The following is a 17504-nucleotide window of genomic DNA, read 5'->3' on the forward strand; positions in this document are numbered from 1 at the left end:
ATTACATAAAAGATCAGCAAGTAAGCAATGTGCAGGTGTCAAAACAAGCTTGCTGGATGATTAAGAGGATCATAGAAGCAAGAACTTATGCTACACAAGTACAAAAAACTGAACAAGTTAAAGATACTATAAGGGAGGTATACTGTCACCTACTTGGAGATCACCCGAAGGTAGTATGAAAAGATTTAATGTATTCCAACCAAGCAACACCACAACCAAGATTTACTACATGGTTACAATTATAAGGAAAGCTATTAATGGTTGACAGGCTCCTAAAATAGGGTTTGGAGATAGATGAAAAGTGCAACCTATGTCAACTACATAATGAGACTAGAGAACATTTGTTTATTCAGTGTTCTTTCACTAAAGTTGTATGGGATAAAGTGCTGAAATGGATGCAAAGAACGCAATATGAATTGATCAATTGGGATCACCATTTGCAATGGGTTATTAAACTATCCAAAGGCAAGACACGTCAAGCTCAATTGTTCAAAATGATATACCCTGAAGTTATACATGCAATTGGGAAGGAAAGGAATAGTAGAATATTTGAGAAGAAAAGTCACACACACGAAGCAATAGCAATCTGTCATTTATAACTATGTATATGTGGTATGTGTTAGAGCTCCAATCCAACTGCAAACTGTCATTTATAACTATGTATTTCCAGCAATAATAGTCGTAGGTAGCTCATAATTATGTTTTTCTTATTTTGAGATATAGTTTGATGAGTCGTAACAAGCTATTGATAGGTAATTCTCTACTTTGGTGATTAATAAACAATACTTAATTATCAAAAAAACTATGAAAATCGCCTAATTTCTATTGATTGTTCATGCTATAAAAATAGCACTGATCATATCGAGGCTACACGTACGAATCCATATCAATACAGATGATTCTGTAAATATTTTACAAAAACAATGAAAGAAAGCCATATCATCAAAAAAGTCACTGGATAACACACATGAAAATTGGAGAAAATAGCCTAATTCATGTTGAGTGGCCTCAAAATGCTATATAAGTGGCTTGTATCATGTCGAGGATACACATAGTATTTCCACAGGTTATTACGAATGATTCTGTAATGATTTTGTAAAAAAATTGACCAAAAGTCATATCATCAAAAAATTCAGGAGGTCACACACAAAAAATTGAGAAAATTGGTTAATTCTTATTGAGTGACCCCTAAATTATATATAAATGACATGGATCATGTTGAGACTACACGTACTGTCACCCAGTACATTATGGATGATTCTTTAAAAGTTTAGAAAAATAATTGACCGAAAGTCATACTACCACCATAAAATTCATGCGTTAACATACACGAAAAACTAAGAAAATTATCTCACCATGATCCACGGCAGAATCATAGCATTTAGTGGCCACACAAAAGGAATTAGGCAATCAGCATGTACGGCTACTAGATACTATGAAGGCATCTGGATTGTGTCGATGCCGCATGTACTGATTCCTTGAATACCTATGGAGACTCCTATAATGGTTTTTGAGAATAATTCAACGGAAACGAGTTCATAAACAATATTCATGGGCTAACAAACATGAAAATGGCGAAATCGCTTAATTTCGCTTGTGCGGCCCCTAAATACTATGAACGCACCGTGGATCATGCTGAGGCCGCAAGTACTGATCCTCTTGGTGTCTACAGAGGGTTTCATAATGGTTTTGAAGAAAAATCCACCAAAATCCAGTTCACTAAATATATGCATAGCTAACACCTGAAAAAATGGCAAAATCACATAATTTTGCTTGTGCAATCCTAATTGGTATGAATTCGTCGTGGATCATGTCGACGCCGCGCGTAATGATACATCGAATACCCATGGAGGGTCCCATAATGTTTTATGAGAAAAATCCATCGAAAGACAGTTCACCAAAAATATCAATGAGCTAAACACACGAAAAAATAATGAAATCGCATAATTCCACTTGTGTGACCCTTAAATATTTTGAATGTGCCATGGATTGTGTCGAGGCCAAAAGTACTCATCCCTTGAGTACATACGGAGGGTCTCATAACAGTTTTTGAAAAAAATTCACCAGAAGCCATTTCACCAAAAATATTCATGGGCTAACCCACACGAAAAAATAATAAAATCGCCTAATTTTGCTTGTGCAGCCCCAAAATGTTGTGAACGTATCATAGATCATGCCAAAGCTACACGTACTGATCCCCCAAGTACCTACAGAGGATCCCATAACGATTTTTGAGAAAAATCTATGAGAAACCATTTTACCAAAATATCAATGGGCTAACATATATGAAAAGATGGCGAAATCTCCTAATTTTGCTTGTGCAGCCCTAAATATTATAAACGCATCATGGTTCGGGCCGAGGCACACATATTGATCCTCTGGGTACATACAGAGGGTCCTATAATGGTTTCCAAGAAAAATTCACCAGAACCAAGTTCACCAAAAAATCTATGGGCTAACTTACACGAAAAATGGCCAAATCGCCTAATTCCGCTTATGCGACCCCTAAATGCTATGAACACACCGTGTATCATGTCGAGGCCACACATACTGATCCCTCAGATACTTACAAAGGGTCCAATAATAGTTTACGAGACAATAAATTGGAAGTCAGTTCACCAAAAATATAATGGACTAAGAAACACGGAAAATGACAAAATCACCTCATTTTGCTTGTGTGGACCGTAAATGCTACGAACGTATCATGGATTATGCCAAGGCCGCACGTACAAATCTCTCGGATACATACAGAGGGTCTCCTAATGGTTTTAAAAAAAACTCACCGAAAGCTAGTTCACCAAAAATATCAATGGGCTAACACACACGAAAATAGCGAAATCGTCTAATTCTGCTTGTGCGGCCCCTAAATACCATGAACGCATTGTGAATAATGTTGAGGACGCACGTACTTATCCCCAAGTACCTATGGATGTCCCCATAATAGTTTTCGAGAAAAAATCCACTAGAAGCCAATTCATTAGAAATATCAATACGCTAACACACACGAAAAAAATGGCGAAATTGCCTAACTCTGCTTGTGCAACCCCTAAATTCTATGAATGTACAGTGGATCATGCCAAGGTTATACGTTCTGATCCCCTTGATACCAATGGAGGGTCCCATAATGGTCTCCAAAAAAACTCACCAGAAGCCAGTTCATTAAAATTATTCATGAGTTAACAAACACGAAAAATTAGCAAAATCTCCTAACTTCGATTGTGCGGTCCCTAAATGCTATGAAGACGTTGTGGATCGTGCCGAGGCTGCACGTACTGATCTTTTGAATATATACGGAGGGTCCCATAACAATTTACGAGAAAAATCCACTAGAAGCAATTTCATCAAAAATATCCATAGGCTAACCCAAACAAAAATAGGCTAAATTAGATCATGTACAACCCCTGAATGCTATTAAAGCAACGTGAATCATGCTGAGGCCGCATGTACTGATACCCCGGATACCTACGGAGGGTCCCATAATAGTTTCTGAGAAAAATTCATCAGAAACTAGTTTACAAAAGTATCAATAGACGAACACACACGAATAATAGCGAAATCGCCAAATTTTGCTTGTACAGCCCCTAAAAGCTGTGAATGCACCGTGAATCATGTCGATGCCACACGTTTGATTCCTAAGGTACTTACGGAGGGTTTTATAACATTTTTCTAGAAAAATCCACCAGAAGAGAGCTCACCAAAAATATCTATGGACTAACACATACGAAAAAATAGAGAAATCACTAATTCCGCCATTACGACCCCAAAATGCTCTGCAAGCGCCGTGGATGGGGCCGAGTTCGCACCTACTAAACCCTTGAATAACTATAGAAGGATACATAATGGTTTTCGAAAAAATCCATCGAAAGCCAGTTCATAAAACATATCCATGAACTAAATCACATGAAAAAATAACGAAATTGCCTAATTCCGATTATGCAGTTCCTAAATGCTGTAAACGTATCGTGGATCATGCCGAGATCGCACATACTAATCTCTCGGGTACCTACAAAGGATTCCATAATAATTTTCGAGAAAAATCCCTGGATACCAATTCACCAAAATTATCAATGGGCTAACACATACGAGAAAATGACAAAATCACTTAATTTTTCTTGTGCGTCTCCTAAATTCTATGTGTTATAACCTGTATTTTGCGCATTTGGATATTTTGGGATAATTATAACGAGTTAAGGACCATGCTATGTCTTGACCTTGTTTTACACATAAGTTGGTTATGAAAATTTTGGAATTTTGAATTATTGGAAGAGGCTAAGGGCAAAATTGGAATTTCAAAAAAATGTTTCATGAATTACAAAAAAAAAGAATTGATTGGGCTTGGAAAAAAAAGGAAAACAAGAAAGTCCCAACCATGCCATGGTCCATAAAGAAGGACCCAAACCCATGTAATTTATCCAAGTGATAAATGAATAAAAGGGCCACTTAGTCATCAATTCCATGGAACTTTCAAAAAAAGTTGAGAAAGGAGAATGTGATACCTCATGGCAAGGAAGATTGGAAATAAAGTTATAAGAATATGAAAGAAGTTGGAGACCGAATAATGAGTCGTGGGACTCGACTTATTTACGTAAGCTACCAACTTGAAAATCTTATATTTTTAAGCTACTTGAGTACGTACCAAACTTACATAGCAAGGATTACATAGATTTATAAAAGAAGACAAGATTATGAATCCACGAGTAGGAAAAAAGAGTGTCACATGGCAGCATGAGAGAGTGCCACGTGCCAGTAGCTGGAGCAAGGGTGGTGGACCCCCACATGCCATGTGGCAGCCTGTGATTGGAGGAAAGGGGTGTGTTGGCCAATGAGGGCTTGACACGTGTCACCACATAGGGCTTGACATGTGTCACCACTTAGGGGATGACATGTGTCCCCCTTAAAGTAGCCTATATATATATATGTTGATGACTTTTAGTCATCTTTATCCCTTAAGTACAACTTTATCTAAATATTCTAGAACAAGAAAGAAGAGAAGAGAAGAAACTATAGAGGGACAAGGCCACGAATTTGGAGAGGAAAAAGGCGAGTTCCTCGATTTTTTTCCATGAATTAATTATCTAGGGTGCACCACGATGATATGGAGGTATATATAGTATCAAATCATGGCTTGGTGCAGCCCAAAATGGACAGCAAGCAGTCCATGCAATTTCAGCGCATCTAGAGAAGTTCCGAGGCGAGTTTTGGCCAATTTCGGGAAAGGTAAGGTCTTTCCTTTTAATTTGAAGTTTATGGTGTTGTTATAGGGTGTATTACACATCTATTATGCTGCTGGAAGTGGAAGACCGTCTTAGAAATGCTCAACGGTAGAAATAATCTAAATTAAAATTATTATAGTTAAATTGTAGTCGAAATGAGGCGTTGTGCGGGTGGGGGATGCCAGTGGTCGTGTGGTGGGGTATTGCAGGGCCTAAAAGTGTTCTAAAGGAGTTGGGGGAGCTACTGGTTGCATCCATATGACCCCCGCTTCGTACGGTTAAAGGTTTTGCAAAATGGAAACTAGAAACTCTATTTTTGGTATCGTAGTTTGGAACTAGTTGTTTGGAGCTTGTATTATGTAAGGTTGAAGTGATTTAATTGTAAATATGATGATAGTTGTTGTTGTTGGTATGGTTGTTGATATTGTGGCCGAGTTGAAATCTCGGGATGTTGAAGTTATAGGGGAAATGCTGTCCGATTTTTCGTAGCATCGGAACTAGTAACAAACTAGTTGGGGGTAATGGATAAGGAAATGACTCCTATTAGTATTTGGTTGTGGAGAGGGCTATTGGAAAGTGAAAGGCTATTAATCTTAGTATTACTTTCATGTCAATAGGTTACGGAGGTATCAAGGCACGCCGGATTTCAATTAATCCCAAAAAAGGTATGTAAAGCTATCTTCTTTTCTTTTGACATGTCTTAACCTTAAGTGATTGATATACGAAATGTGGGATAATTCCATTCATAGAACTCCAAGTATGACTCATAAGTCTTATTCACTTCTCGATGGTAGAATTCCTATACTAGTTGAGTTATTGCCTCTCAAGACTTCTATATGATGGAGAGTAGCAAGTATGGGAAGTTATCTTCTTTCTCATGGCATGTTTTTGACATAAGTAAGTAAAGCTACCCTTCTTCTCTCTTGATATGTCTTTGACATAAGTTATGATGTTATGATGAAATATTTATGGTACCGAGTCCCGTGATGGGCCAAGTATGATATATGTTATTATCTAAGGATTGGGTCGTACGTTCTACGGTGCATATGTATATGATGACTCCATAATGGAAAATAATAGAGTATGTAAAGTCGCCCCTTCTTTCTTTCGACATGGCTTAGTATTAAGTAAGGGTTAATATGAGCCTTGAGGGTGATTCATGATTTCTCTTCTAAGGTATTCTCCAGTAGTTAATGTCCTTGACTTTTATAAGTTATTTTGTTCGTCTTGATTCATGCATATGGGTTCTAAGGCTCTTTTGATATGATCAATAGTAATATTTGAGGAATGAGTGATATGAATATCGTCTTGGACAATGTTTTAAATTGCATATGGTTACTCACTACTCTACTCGTGTATACTGTAACCCTTCTATCACCGAGTCCTGGGCCGGGTATGTAATCCTGCGTAGTTCACTGCATTATCTACTGAAAGACTGGGTACGCTATATGAGGAAATGATAATGCAATGCCATGAATGACTCACCGAGTCCCTCACTAGAGGGCCGGGTACATATGTATATATATATGATGATGATGTGATGTGATAAGGTGATGATGGCGCCGGACCCTATGATGGTCCTACAGTTATGATTCACCGATCCCCTAAAAGGGCCGACTATATTGTATAGTATGAGCATGCATGTTCTTATGTTTCAATAGGTATAGGTATAGTGTTTTCTTACATGACGTATTTATCCCCCTGGCTCCCTTTATCTCAGATATGCTTCCAGTTATGCTTTATATACTCAGTACATATGTCGTACTGACCCCTTTTCTTCGGGGGGCTGCATTCATGCCCGCATGTATAGATACACACTCAGATAATCCGTCAGCATAGGAGTTCCACTCAGCAGTCTAGAAGCGCTCTAATGTGCTGGAGCCTAGTTTTGATATTAACCCTCGATGTATACATTTATTTGTTCATGGTTACGGCGGGGGCCCTATCCCGCCTTATGTTACTGTTCTTACTCTTAGAGGTTTGTAGACATGTATGTGGGTTGTATATGCATGCGTGTAAGGTTGTGCCTATATGTTACGATAGCTTTATCGTCTTATATATTGTCTTGCCTGTTGGTACGCTATGACTCAAATATGAGACATGTTTACTTATAGTTAGCAGGGGTATATGCGAGTGTCCAGTTCGAATACCCGTCACGGCCTACGGGGTTGGGTCGTGACACTATGAATGCATCGTGGATCATGCCAAGGTTGCACGTAGTGATCTCCCAAGTACCTAAGGAGGGTCTAATAACAATTTTCGAACAAAATCTACGAGAAGCCAGTTCACCAAAAATATTAATGTCTTAATTTTGCTTGTGTGACCCCACAATGCTATGAACGCGCCGTGGATTGTACCAAAACCACATGTACTGATCCCCCGATTATCTAAAGAGGGTCTCATAACAGTTATCGAGAAAAATCCATGGAAAACTATTGACAAAAATATTCATAGGCTAAAACACACGAAACAAAAGGCAAAATCGCATAATTTTACTTCTGTATCCCCTAAATTCTTCAAACACGTCGTGAATCGTGTCGAGGACACACATACTGGATCCCTGGGTATAAAGGGTCATATAATGGTTTCCGAGAAAAATTCACCGAAATCCAGTTCATCAAAAATATTAATGAACTAATACACACGAAAAATGACGAAATCGCCTAATTTCGCTTGTGCAGTTCTAAATGCTATTAAAGCACTGTGGATCATGATGAGGCCACATGTACTGATCCCTAGGATACCTACGGAGGGTCCCATAACATTTTTTGAGAAAAATTCATCGAAAATCAGTTTACGAAAAATATCAGTAGGCTAACAAAAATGAAAAAATGACGAAATTGACTAATTCTGCTTATATGGCCACTAAATATTATGAAGGCGATGTGGATCATGTCGAGGCCTCACGTAAGAGTTTCTGAGAAAAATCCATCGAAAGACAGTTCACCAAAAATATCAATGGACCAACATACACGAAAAATGGCAAAATCTCTTAATTAGGCTTGTGTTGTCCTTAAAAGCTGTGAATTCACTATAGATCGTGTCAAGACCGCACATACATATCCCTCGAATATTTATGGAAGGTTACATAATGGTTTTCAAAAAAAATCCACCGAAATCTAGGTCACCAAAATTATTCATGGGCTAACACATACGAAAAATGGTGAAATCTCCTAATTTCGCTTGTACAGCCCCTAAATACTGTGAACGCACCGTGGATTGTCCGAAGGACACACATACTATCCCATCGAGTACCTACAGAGGGTCCCATAACGATTTTCGAGAAAAATCCACTTAAAGCCAGTTTACCAAAAATATCCATGGGCTAACACACACGAAAACATTATTAAATCATCTAATTTTGTTTTTGTGGCTCCTAAATGCTATTCATGCATCTTGGATTATGTCGAGGTCGCACGTACTGATCCTAGGGGTACCTACAGAGGGTTCTGTAATGATTTTCGAGAAAAATCCATCGGATGCCAGTTTACCTAAAAAATCAATGGGCTAACACAAATGAGAAATTGACAAAATCGCCTAATTACGCTTGTGCATCCCCTAAATGCTATGAATGCACCATATATCATGTCGAGGCTACACGTACTGATCCCCCAGATACTTATGGAGGGTCTAATAATAGTTCCCAAGAAAAAATCATCGGAAGCTAGCTCATCAAAAATATTCATGACCTAATTCTGCCTGTGCGGTCCAAAATGCTATGAATGCATCGTGGATCGTGCCAAGGCCGCATGTACTGATCCCCCAATTACCTATAGAGGGTCCCATAATAGTTACCGAGAAAAATTCACTTAAAGCCAGTTTATCAAAAATATTCATGGGCTAACACACATGAAAAATGATAAAATCGCCTAATTCTGCTTGTACGACCCCTTAATGCTATAAAGGAGTCATGGATCGTACCGAGGTCGCACGTACTGATCTCTCGATTACTTACGAATGGTCCCATAACGATTTCTAAGAAAAATCCATCGAAAGTGAGTTCACCAAAAATATCAATGGGCTAACATAAAGGAAAAAATGATGAAGCCGACTAATTCCTCTTGTGCAGCCCCTAAATGCTATTAAAGCATCATGGATCATGTTGAGCCCGCACGTACTGATCCTACGGGTACCTATTGAAGGCCCTATAACGATTTTCGAAAAAAATCCACTAGAAGCCGGTTCACAAAAAATATCCATGGCCTAACACAACTGAAAAAATGACGAAATCGCCTGTACTGATCCCTCGAGTAACTATAGAGGATCTTATAATGATTTTCGAAAAAATTCACCGAAAGCGAGTTCATCAAAAATATCTACGGGCTAACACACATTAAAAAATGGTGAAATTGCCTAATTTCGCTTATTCGGCCCCTAAATGCTATGAATGCGTCATAGATCGTGCTGAGGCTGCACGTACTGATTTTTCAGATACCTACAAAGGGTCACATAATGGTTTTTGAGAAAAATCGATCGAAAGGCTGTTCACCAAAAATATAAATAGACTAACACACATGAAAAATAGCGAAATCGTCTAATTTTGCTTGTACGGCCCGTAAATGCTATGATCATGCCATGAATCGTGTCGAGTCTGCACGTACTAATCCCCCGAGTACCTATGGAGGGTCCCATAACAATTTTCATGAAAAATCCACCGGAAGCCAATTTAACAAAATTATTCAAGGGCTAACAAACACGAAAAAATAGAGAAATCGCATAATTCTGCTTTTACGGCCCCTAATTGTTGTGAATGCGCCAAGACCGCACGTAATGATCCCCGGGGACCTACGACAATTTATTTTTGAAATATGAGATCCTCCGTTAGTACCTAAGGGAGAATTATGTGTAGTCTCAGCACAATTCACTGTATATTTATAGCATTGAGGAGCTACTGAAGAAGAATTAAGTGATTTTCTCATTGTTTCATGTGTCTTAGAGCCCATTAATTTTTTTGTGTTATGACTTTCGATCAATTTTTTTGCGAAACCTTTATGAGACCTCCCTGTAAGTACACGGAGGAACAATACGTGTAGCATTGGCATGATCCATAACATATTTATAGCATTTAGGGGATACTCAAGTGGAATTAGGTAATTTTTTCATATTTTTTTCGTGTATGCAAGCCCATGAATTTTTTGATGAGACATTCGATCAATTTTTTTACAAAACCTTTAAGGAACCCTCCGTTTGTATCCAAGAGAGCATTATGTGTAGCATCGGCACGATACACGATATTTATAGCATTTCTAGACCACTTAAGCGAAATTAGGCGATTTTTCATTGTTTCGTATACGTTAGACCATGAATTTTTTGGTGATATGCTTTCGATCAATTTTTTTGCGAACCTTTTTGGGATCCCTCTGTATGTACCTGGGGGAGAAGTACGTGTAGTCTCGTCACGATCCACGATATATTTATAACATTTAGGGGTCATTCAAGAAGAATTAGGCGATTTTCTCATTTTTTTCGTGTGTTAGCCAATGAATTTTTTGGTGATGTCACATACAGTCAACTTTTTTTGAAAACCTTTCTGGGACAATCCGTAAGTAACCGAAGAGCAGTACGTGTAGCCTCAACACGATCCATGATATATTTATAACATTTAAGGGCCACTCAATCGAAATTAGGTGATTTTCATTTTTTCGTGTGTGTTAGCCATTAATTTTTTGGAGATATGTCTTTCGGTCTATTTTTTTGCGAAACCTTTATGGGTCCCTCCATAAGTACCCGAGGAGTAGTATATGTAGCCTCGACACTATCTACAGTATATTTATAGTATTTAGGGTTCACTCAAGCAGAATTAGGTGATTTTTTTCATTTTTTTCATGTATGTTAGCCCATGAATTTTTTGGTGATATGACTTTCGATCAATTTTTTTGCAAAGATACTTTTTTATTTGAGTTCATTTTTATTTTTTAAAAAAAGTAATTCTAGACACCTTGCTTTGAATTTACTTACAAAAAATAATAATAATCAAACATCAATGAATAAATTGGAATGAAGAGTGTAATAACGAAATTGTTCATTTTTGCACAATAGAGAATGAACTTGGGAGTTGAGTGAAAAGGTATCAAACAAGAATTAAAAAAAACAATAATAAAAGTATAAATTAAATAACTTTACATTAATAATATAGTTAATTCATTATTTACTTCATAGCAGCAAGTTCTTTTGCCTTTTGTTCAAAAAGGCTTCCATCATAAACATCTCTTATTGAATCTTTAGTCAATACACCATCCTTGTTTTTCCCCACATCAAATAGAACTCTCCAATCTGTTTTAGCATTAAGCCTACAACAACATCAACAAAAAAAAAATTACCAATATTTTACCATGAAATTTTTCTCTATTAAAAGGAACTTAAATTGCACAATATATCAATAATCTCTTAAATTTATCCTCATATTTTATCCAGATGCTCAAACTACGATATGTTTCAATTAGATGCTCAAAATAATATATTTCTATTAGCTATTTTCATTTCAAATTTTGGAAAAGCTGATCTATATGTTTTCAAACGTCCATTATATAGATAAATGGTACGTCAACCATATAAAATTTGCACCCTTTTTAAGGTGCACATTAGCCTCAATCAGAACAACCCCGACGTTTTATGAATTATTATTGAGGATAATGCGTATAACTATATAAAGAAGGTAACCTATTTTCAGTGACTAGCTTATCTACGTCATGGACGTTTGAAAACACGTATAAAAGATTTTTCACAATTTGAGTCGAAGGAGTCTTGATAGGAATATTAACATTTCATCATGTCATGTCCAAACGCTCAATTAGAACAAAATCGTAGTTCGATTGTCTAAATGAAATTTATTGAAAAATTTAAGAAATAATTGATATATTAAGCCAAATTAATATAAAAATAGTACCATCCAAAGTAGTCCTTAGGTTCTCTATTTTTCTTGAGCAATTCATCCACTTCCTCTGATGTTAAATATTCTGAATTTGTATGTGCATACTTCTTGAAAATCTCCTCAAATTTCTCTGGCACAAACCTTCACAAGTAGGAAAAACATTCAATAATGCTTGGAAAGTAAGTGATTACTTTTTACTTGTTTTTTAAGTAATTGATTAGTAAGCAGAAAAATTTACTCTATTATAAATATTTATATATAAATTATAAGTGAATAATAAGGGCTATGGGGTGAGATGATGAATTTAGATGCAGCCAGATGCACTAAAGCTTTCTCTATGCGCAAGACTCGAAAAAGGGCCCGATTACAAGGGTACGCATCTTCAGCTTGCATTAGTTTAATAAAAACATAACAAAAAAAAGTTAAAACTCTTTCTCCCCTCTAAATTGTTTTAAAAACAAAAATATCATAAAATCGTGTGATTGCTACGCCATTTGAGTTCGTTGAAGTTATGTAAATTAAAGTGTTGCTTTTACAGAATAGTTTTTCGTTCTATATTAATTTGTACTTTGGCAATAGCGAAGGGATAAAATTCCTTAAGGACATTCAATAACTTGTGTGCTCGAAATATTTTTTTTATCAAAAAGTCATTTTCCGAGTTTTTAAGAAGAATAAGATATATAATCAGAACCAATATTGTGTAAGGTCACATTTACCTTCCTTCAGAATCATAGGCATCAGAATCACTGCCATGTTTGCCAAATTTTATATTTTTAATTACAATTGGAAATAGTAGAGACGGCCATTTTCCCTATGAACAAAACAAATAAATGAGGATTTAGCAAGAAATAATTCAAAAATAATGTTTACATTTTAAACTCCATATTTAGAGAAATTGAGATAAATAAAAATAAAATAAGTGAAATATTTATTTCATGTATAGAGGATGATCAACCACGCTGAGACTAATCGAGCAATACAATAAAAACATACTCAATATAATTTCACAAACAGAGTTCGCAAAACGGTAATGTGTGGGAAGCCTTACTTCCACCTCGTGAAGGCAGAAAATCTGTTTCCGATAAACTCTATGACGATTTAAATTCTTAGATGAACTAATTACACACTTTTATACAATTTTACACTAGACAGATTTCTTCGATTCAAATTTCACCACTTAGCAACATAATTAAATAAAAAATATATCTTATATAATTAAATAAATAAAAATATATGACTCGATTTACCGGTCGAGTCTTGGCACTGGTGACAAGATGGACGAGAACAGCAGCCAAAAGTGAACGAAAAACATTACGTCCCAATTTTCTGAAACCTAAAGAATTATAAACCATAATTAAGAAACTATGAAAGAAAAAAATAATTAAAGTATAAAAAATTAGAAGAAAATATAAAAATTACTTTAAATGAACAATTGAACTAAAAAAAAAGTGCAAACCTTGATATGTTTCCCAAGGGTATATAATTCCATCTTTGTTAATATCAAAAAACATTACATGCTTTTGTAAAGGTGTCAACTCATCATTATTTCCAATTTCTGCAGCCAAAAAATATAATTTTTACTATTAATCCAAGGCTAAATAAATCATAGCAAAGATTAAAATGCTAATCTTCAATGGTATGTGTGAATTAGGAATTAGTTATGATATTTGATTTATCGCTAAATAATTCATAGCTAACAAGATTTTTATATTATCAATAATTTATGGTTGATAAAATTAACAACAATTTTTTATTATTTACGACATAAGTTGTACATTGCTAAATTTTTTTTTTATAGGGAGAGATGCATACCATCATCAAGTTGAGCACAGCTTGAAGAAGCCATTGAATCAAACTGCAAATACTGATTATTATTTTTTTCCCTTTGTTGATTAATAAGAATTAGGAAAAAGAAGAGAGATTTTAAGAAGAAAGAGAAAACAAGGGGAATTTCAATACTCTTTGTTTGAATTTGAATGGAATATATATAGAAACTATCGGTCCTAATGCGAGTGTCGAAAAACATCCAGCGATAAAATAATAATAATAATATATATATATATTATGTAAGAAGTAAGTTAGTCCTTTAAATAAATAAATGTAAGAAAAAAGTAAGAGAGAAACTTTTCTACCCAATTTTCTTGCACTAAACAAGGAAAAAAGTTGGACTTTTATATATTTGTCTTCTATACTTTCCAAATTTAGAAATTAAAATACTTTATAAATTAAAAATTGAACTTGAAATATGAGTTTGAAATATATATATACCTTATTAAATCAAGAAAAAATTACCCGCAAACATATACTAGTTAATATAGTTATAATTTAGCTAATTTACAATTTGCCACTGACGATTAGCGTTAATTCCGGTTCGAGTTTGTATAATTCAAAATTTGTATAATATAATTTGTATAATTTTGGTATAATGTAGTTTTGTATAATATAATTTGTATAACTGTTTAAAGTTCAGATGTTTATGTTTGTATAAATTCGTTATTTCGAATTTATATAAAAAATAACTCAATTATACAAACTCACCCGTGAATTATACAACCCTCCAAATTATACAAATGAGGCAGCTTAAACTATAGCTATAGCCCATAAATATGTAAATTATAGCTAAAGATCATAATTAAGATACTTATAGTAGTTCTACGTGAAATTTCCCCTTAAATCAATGAATACGATAACTTAAATTTATTGGGCTTTAACACTTGATGCAAATAAATATTCACGTTATCATTTCTTTTTTATTAATCTAGTATTATTTTTTTCTATTAATAAATGAGAAACTTTCGGCCTAAGAGAAAGATCTTTTTTTTTTCTTCCTAATTATGGGGCACCAAACAAGGAAAGATCTGTTATAAATTAACTAACTTGACAATTTTATAAAGGAAGAAGAACAAGAGAATATGTATAAATAGAGAGAGTAGTAATATAGAGAGAGTAATAGTAATTCTCTTCTTTTATATGTTTTGTGTGTTTTTACATTGAAGTTTAAGGCTATATTTATAGCCATATTTACAAGTGGAGGAAAATATTAATGGGCAATTTACCCACTTAAAAAGTAAATGGACTATCCACCATTTTAAGTGGACAACCATTTTACTTGGTTGATAATAAGATCTTCAATTTTTGGATATTTCTCTTATTTTCAAATTAGTCATGTGAACTGTTTATTAGTTGTGTAAAAAATATGGCAGTTGGCACACAACATTACAATTATTGGGCATTGTGAAATCTTATAGTTGAAAAAAAATTAATGGTTAAAAAAATAATTAACCATTACTTTTTTTATCTATTTAAATTCTTGCTCTATTTATATTTAAAATACATTTCGATATTGAATAGGCTAAATACCTTCTTCACCCTGATAAAGAAAATAAGTTAAAATATATCATATGCATATATGTGCTTATACTAGGCAAAAAAAGGAATTTTAATATCTTATTTAATTTGATTCCATCAAATACAAATTGATCAAATTTCTTCGTCTTTCAGATTTCAAATACAACAAATTACAAAGACAATTTTGAGCAATATTTCACATACCTTGTGTATGTTAAATGTTAATAACGGAAAAATTCAAACTTCAGTACATCATATACGGCAAATAATAAAATGAAATTTGAACTATCCATAAAGAGGTTGAGATTTGAAAAATGATGAAATCTGATCCGTCGATTTGGATATGAAAGAATCAAATGAAATAAGATTTTAAACTATATTCTTTAACATTAAGTAAGGAAGTTAGTGACATTTATTAAGTATCATTAATATGTCGATCATAGATAAGTGTCATATCACCTTATATATGTTTAGTTTTAATATGTGCACTCTTACTTGTCCACTATATTATAACTATATATTTATTTTTACTTGTCTAGGTTAGAAAAGAAAAAATAATTTATTACTTAGTTTTTAATTTTTTTTCTCATTATTAATTATAGTCTTTTTAAAAAAACATTACCTACATTGATTTATTTATTATTTAGAGGGTGGTAAAATAAAATTATCATTTTATTTATTGATCCATAAAAAGTGTGACAAATAAATTTTAGATAGATAAAATAAAAATGGAGAAAGTATATATATTATATAGTTCAGCTGATTCATTATCTAAACTTTCACGTCGTTGACAAAAATTCGATTCATCAACATGTGTATGCATATATTAAATCAGATTCTGGCGTATAACTGTATTATTGAAAACCTTCTAAGCAATTATTTGGCAGACCTTCTTAATTAAGTTTCCTACTTTTTATTTTATTATTTATTTTTAGTCAATTTTCCTACTTGCGTTCCATTTACACTTTCCAAGTTCATAATAGTTGTTAGGTTCAATTAAAGTTGTATTTACGTATCACAACAATAATCATATATCTAATATAATCTCATATCAAGTGGAATTAGAAGAGGAAGGTATGCAAGTTGCAACCTTATTCTTATTTTATAAAAATAGAGAAATTATTTTCGAAAAATTCTCGACTCAAATAACTTTATAAAAAATTATTAAGTTTTTTATTTCATTTAAATGACATATATTAATTTTGCCTATAAAGCAAAAGTTTAAGATATTTTGTGTCAAATCTTAATAGTTAAATCGATAATCGAATCTATAATGATCAATAACAGATAAACCAATAACCGTTATAATGATCAATAACAGATAAACCAATGACCGATAAGTCAATATCTTAATGATTCTATAATGATTTAGCATATCTACAAATCGATAATCGATAAGTCAAATTGATAAATTTCAAAATCGAATCGAACCGGCCGATACATGTGGAGAAATAGCAATGAAACTAGACTTGCAGATCTGGCCTATATTACACTTATTTAGTTTGTAACCATAACTTCCCTTTTCCAGCTAAAGTACATTAGCGGAAGTAGCCAGAAGAGGTTAAGTTTTGCAAATGTAACCAAGTTAACCACAAGCCGCACTATACTTGCAAATCAAACATCGCCTCATTGTCCTTTCTTTGAAATTAGAATGTTTGGGAGTTGAAACAATTGAGGCTAGGAATTAAATTATGGCGTAGAGTACTTTTAGAGAAGCCCATTTTGGGACCGGTCTAACCCCGTTATGTGGGCCGGTTAGGGCCTTTTATTGATTGTTACGGGATCGGTCCGACCCAAAACCGCAGGGATTAGGGGTTGTTCGTAAAGGAAAAGTTACTTGAATGAATATTTGTTAATAAATAATTATTGATTTTAGTGATATTTTTATTTATTATTATCTATTACAATACATAATAATAATATGATAAATCTATTACGTATTAAAAGCGTAAAAGGCAGCATTTTCAACGAAGAAACTAATCCTAGGCATCTGGAACTCTGTTTCTCTACTTAGATCTCCGTCTCATCTTTCTGTTCTTCCTCTTCAGTCTCCTGTCTCCTCATATGCTTCT

At 34.1% G+C, this 17504-nt stretch overlaps 1 protein-coding gene across 1 annotated transcript; it reads right to left on the minus strand.

The window, feature by feature from the left end:
• Window positions 1–11255: 11255 nt before the first annotated feature.
• Window positions 11256–14023, minus strand: LOC129885198 (probable peroxygenase 5). Its single transcript, XM_055959394.1, has 6 exons — window positions 13897–14023; window positions 13541–13639; window positions 13332–13417; window positions 12801–12895; window positions 12100–12225; window positions 11256–11503 (listed from the first exon to the last, which is right to left on the minus strand). The coding sequence occupies exons 1-6, from the start codon at window positions 13928–13930 to the stop codon at window positions 11362–11364; spliced, it is 582 nt and encodes a 193-aa protein (XP_055815369.1). The 5' UTR covers window positions 13931–14023; the 3' UTR covers window positions 11256–11361.
• Between the last annotated feature and the right edge of the window lie 3481 nt (window positions 14024–17504).

The sequence above is a fragment of the Solanum dulcamara genome, chromosome 4, assembly GCF_947179165.1.
Source record: "Solanum dulcamara chromosome 4, daSolDulc1.2, whole genome shotgun sequence".
In the NCBI taxonomy this organism is placed as follows: Eukaryota; Viridiplantae; Streptophyta; class Magnoliopsida; order Solanales; family Solanaceae; genus Solanum; species Solanum dulcamara.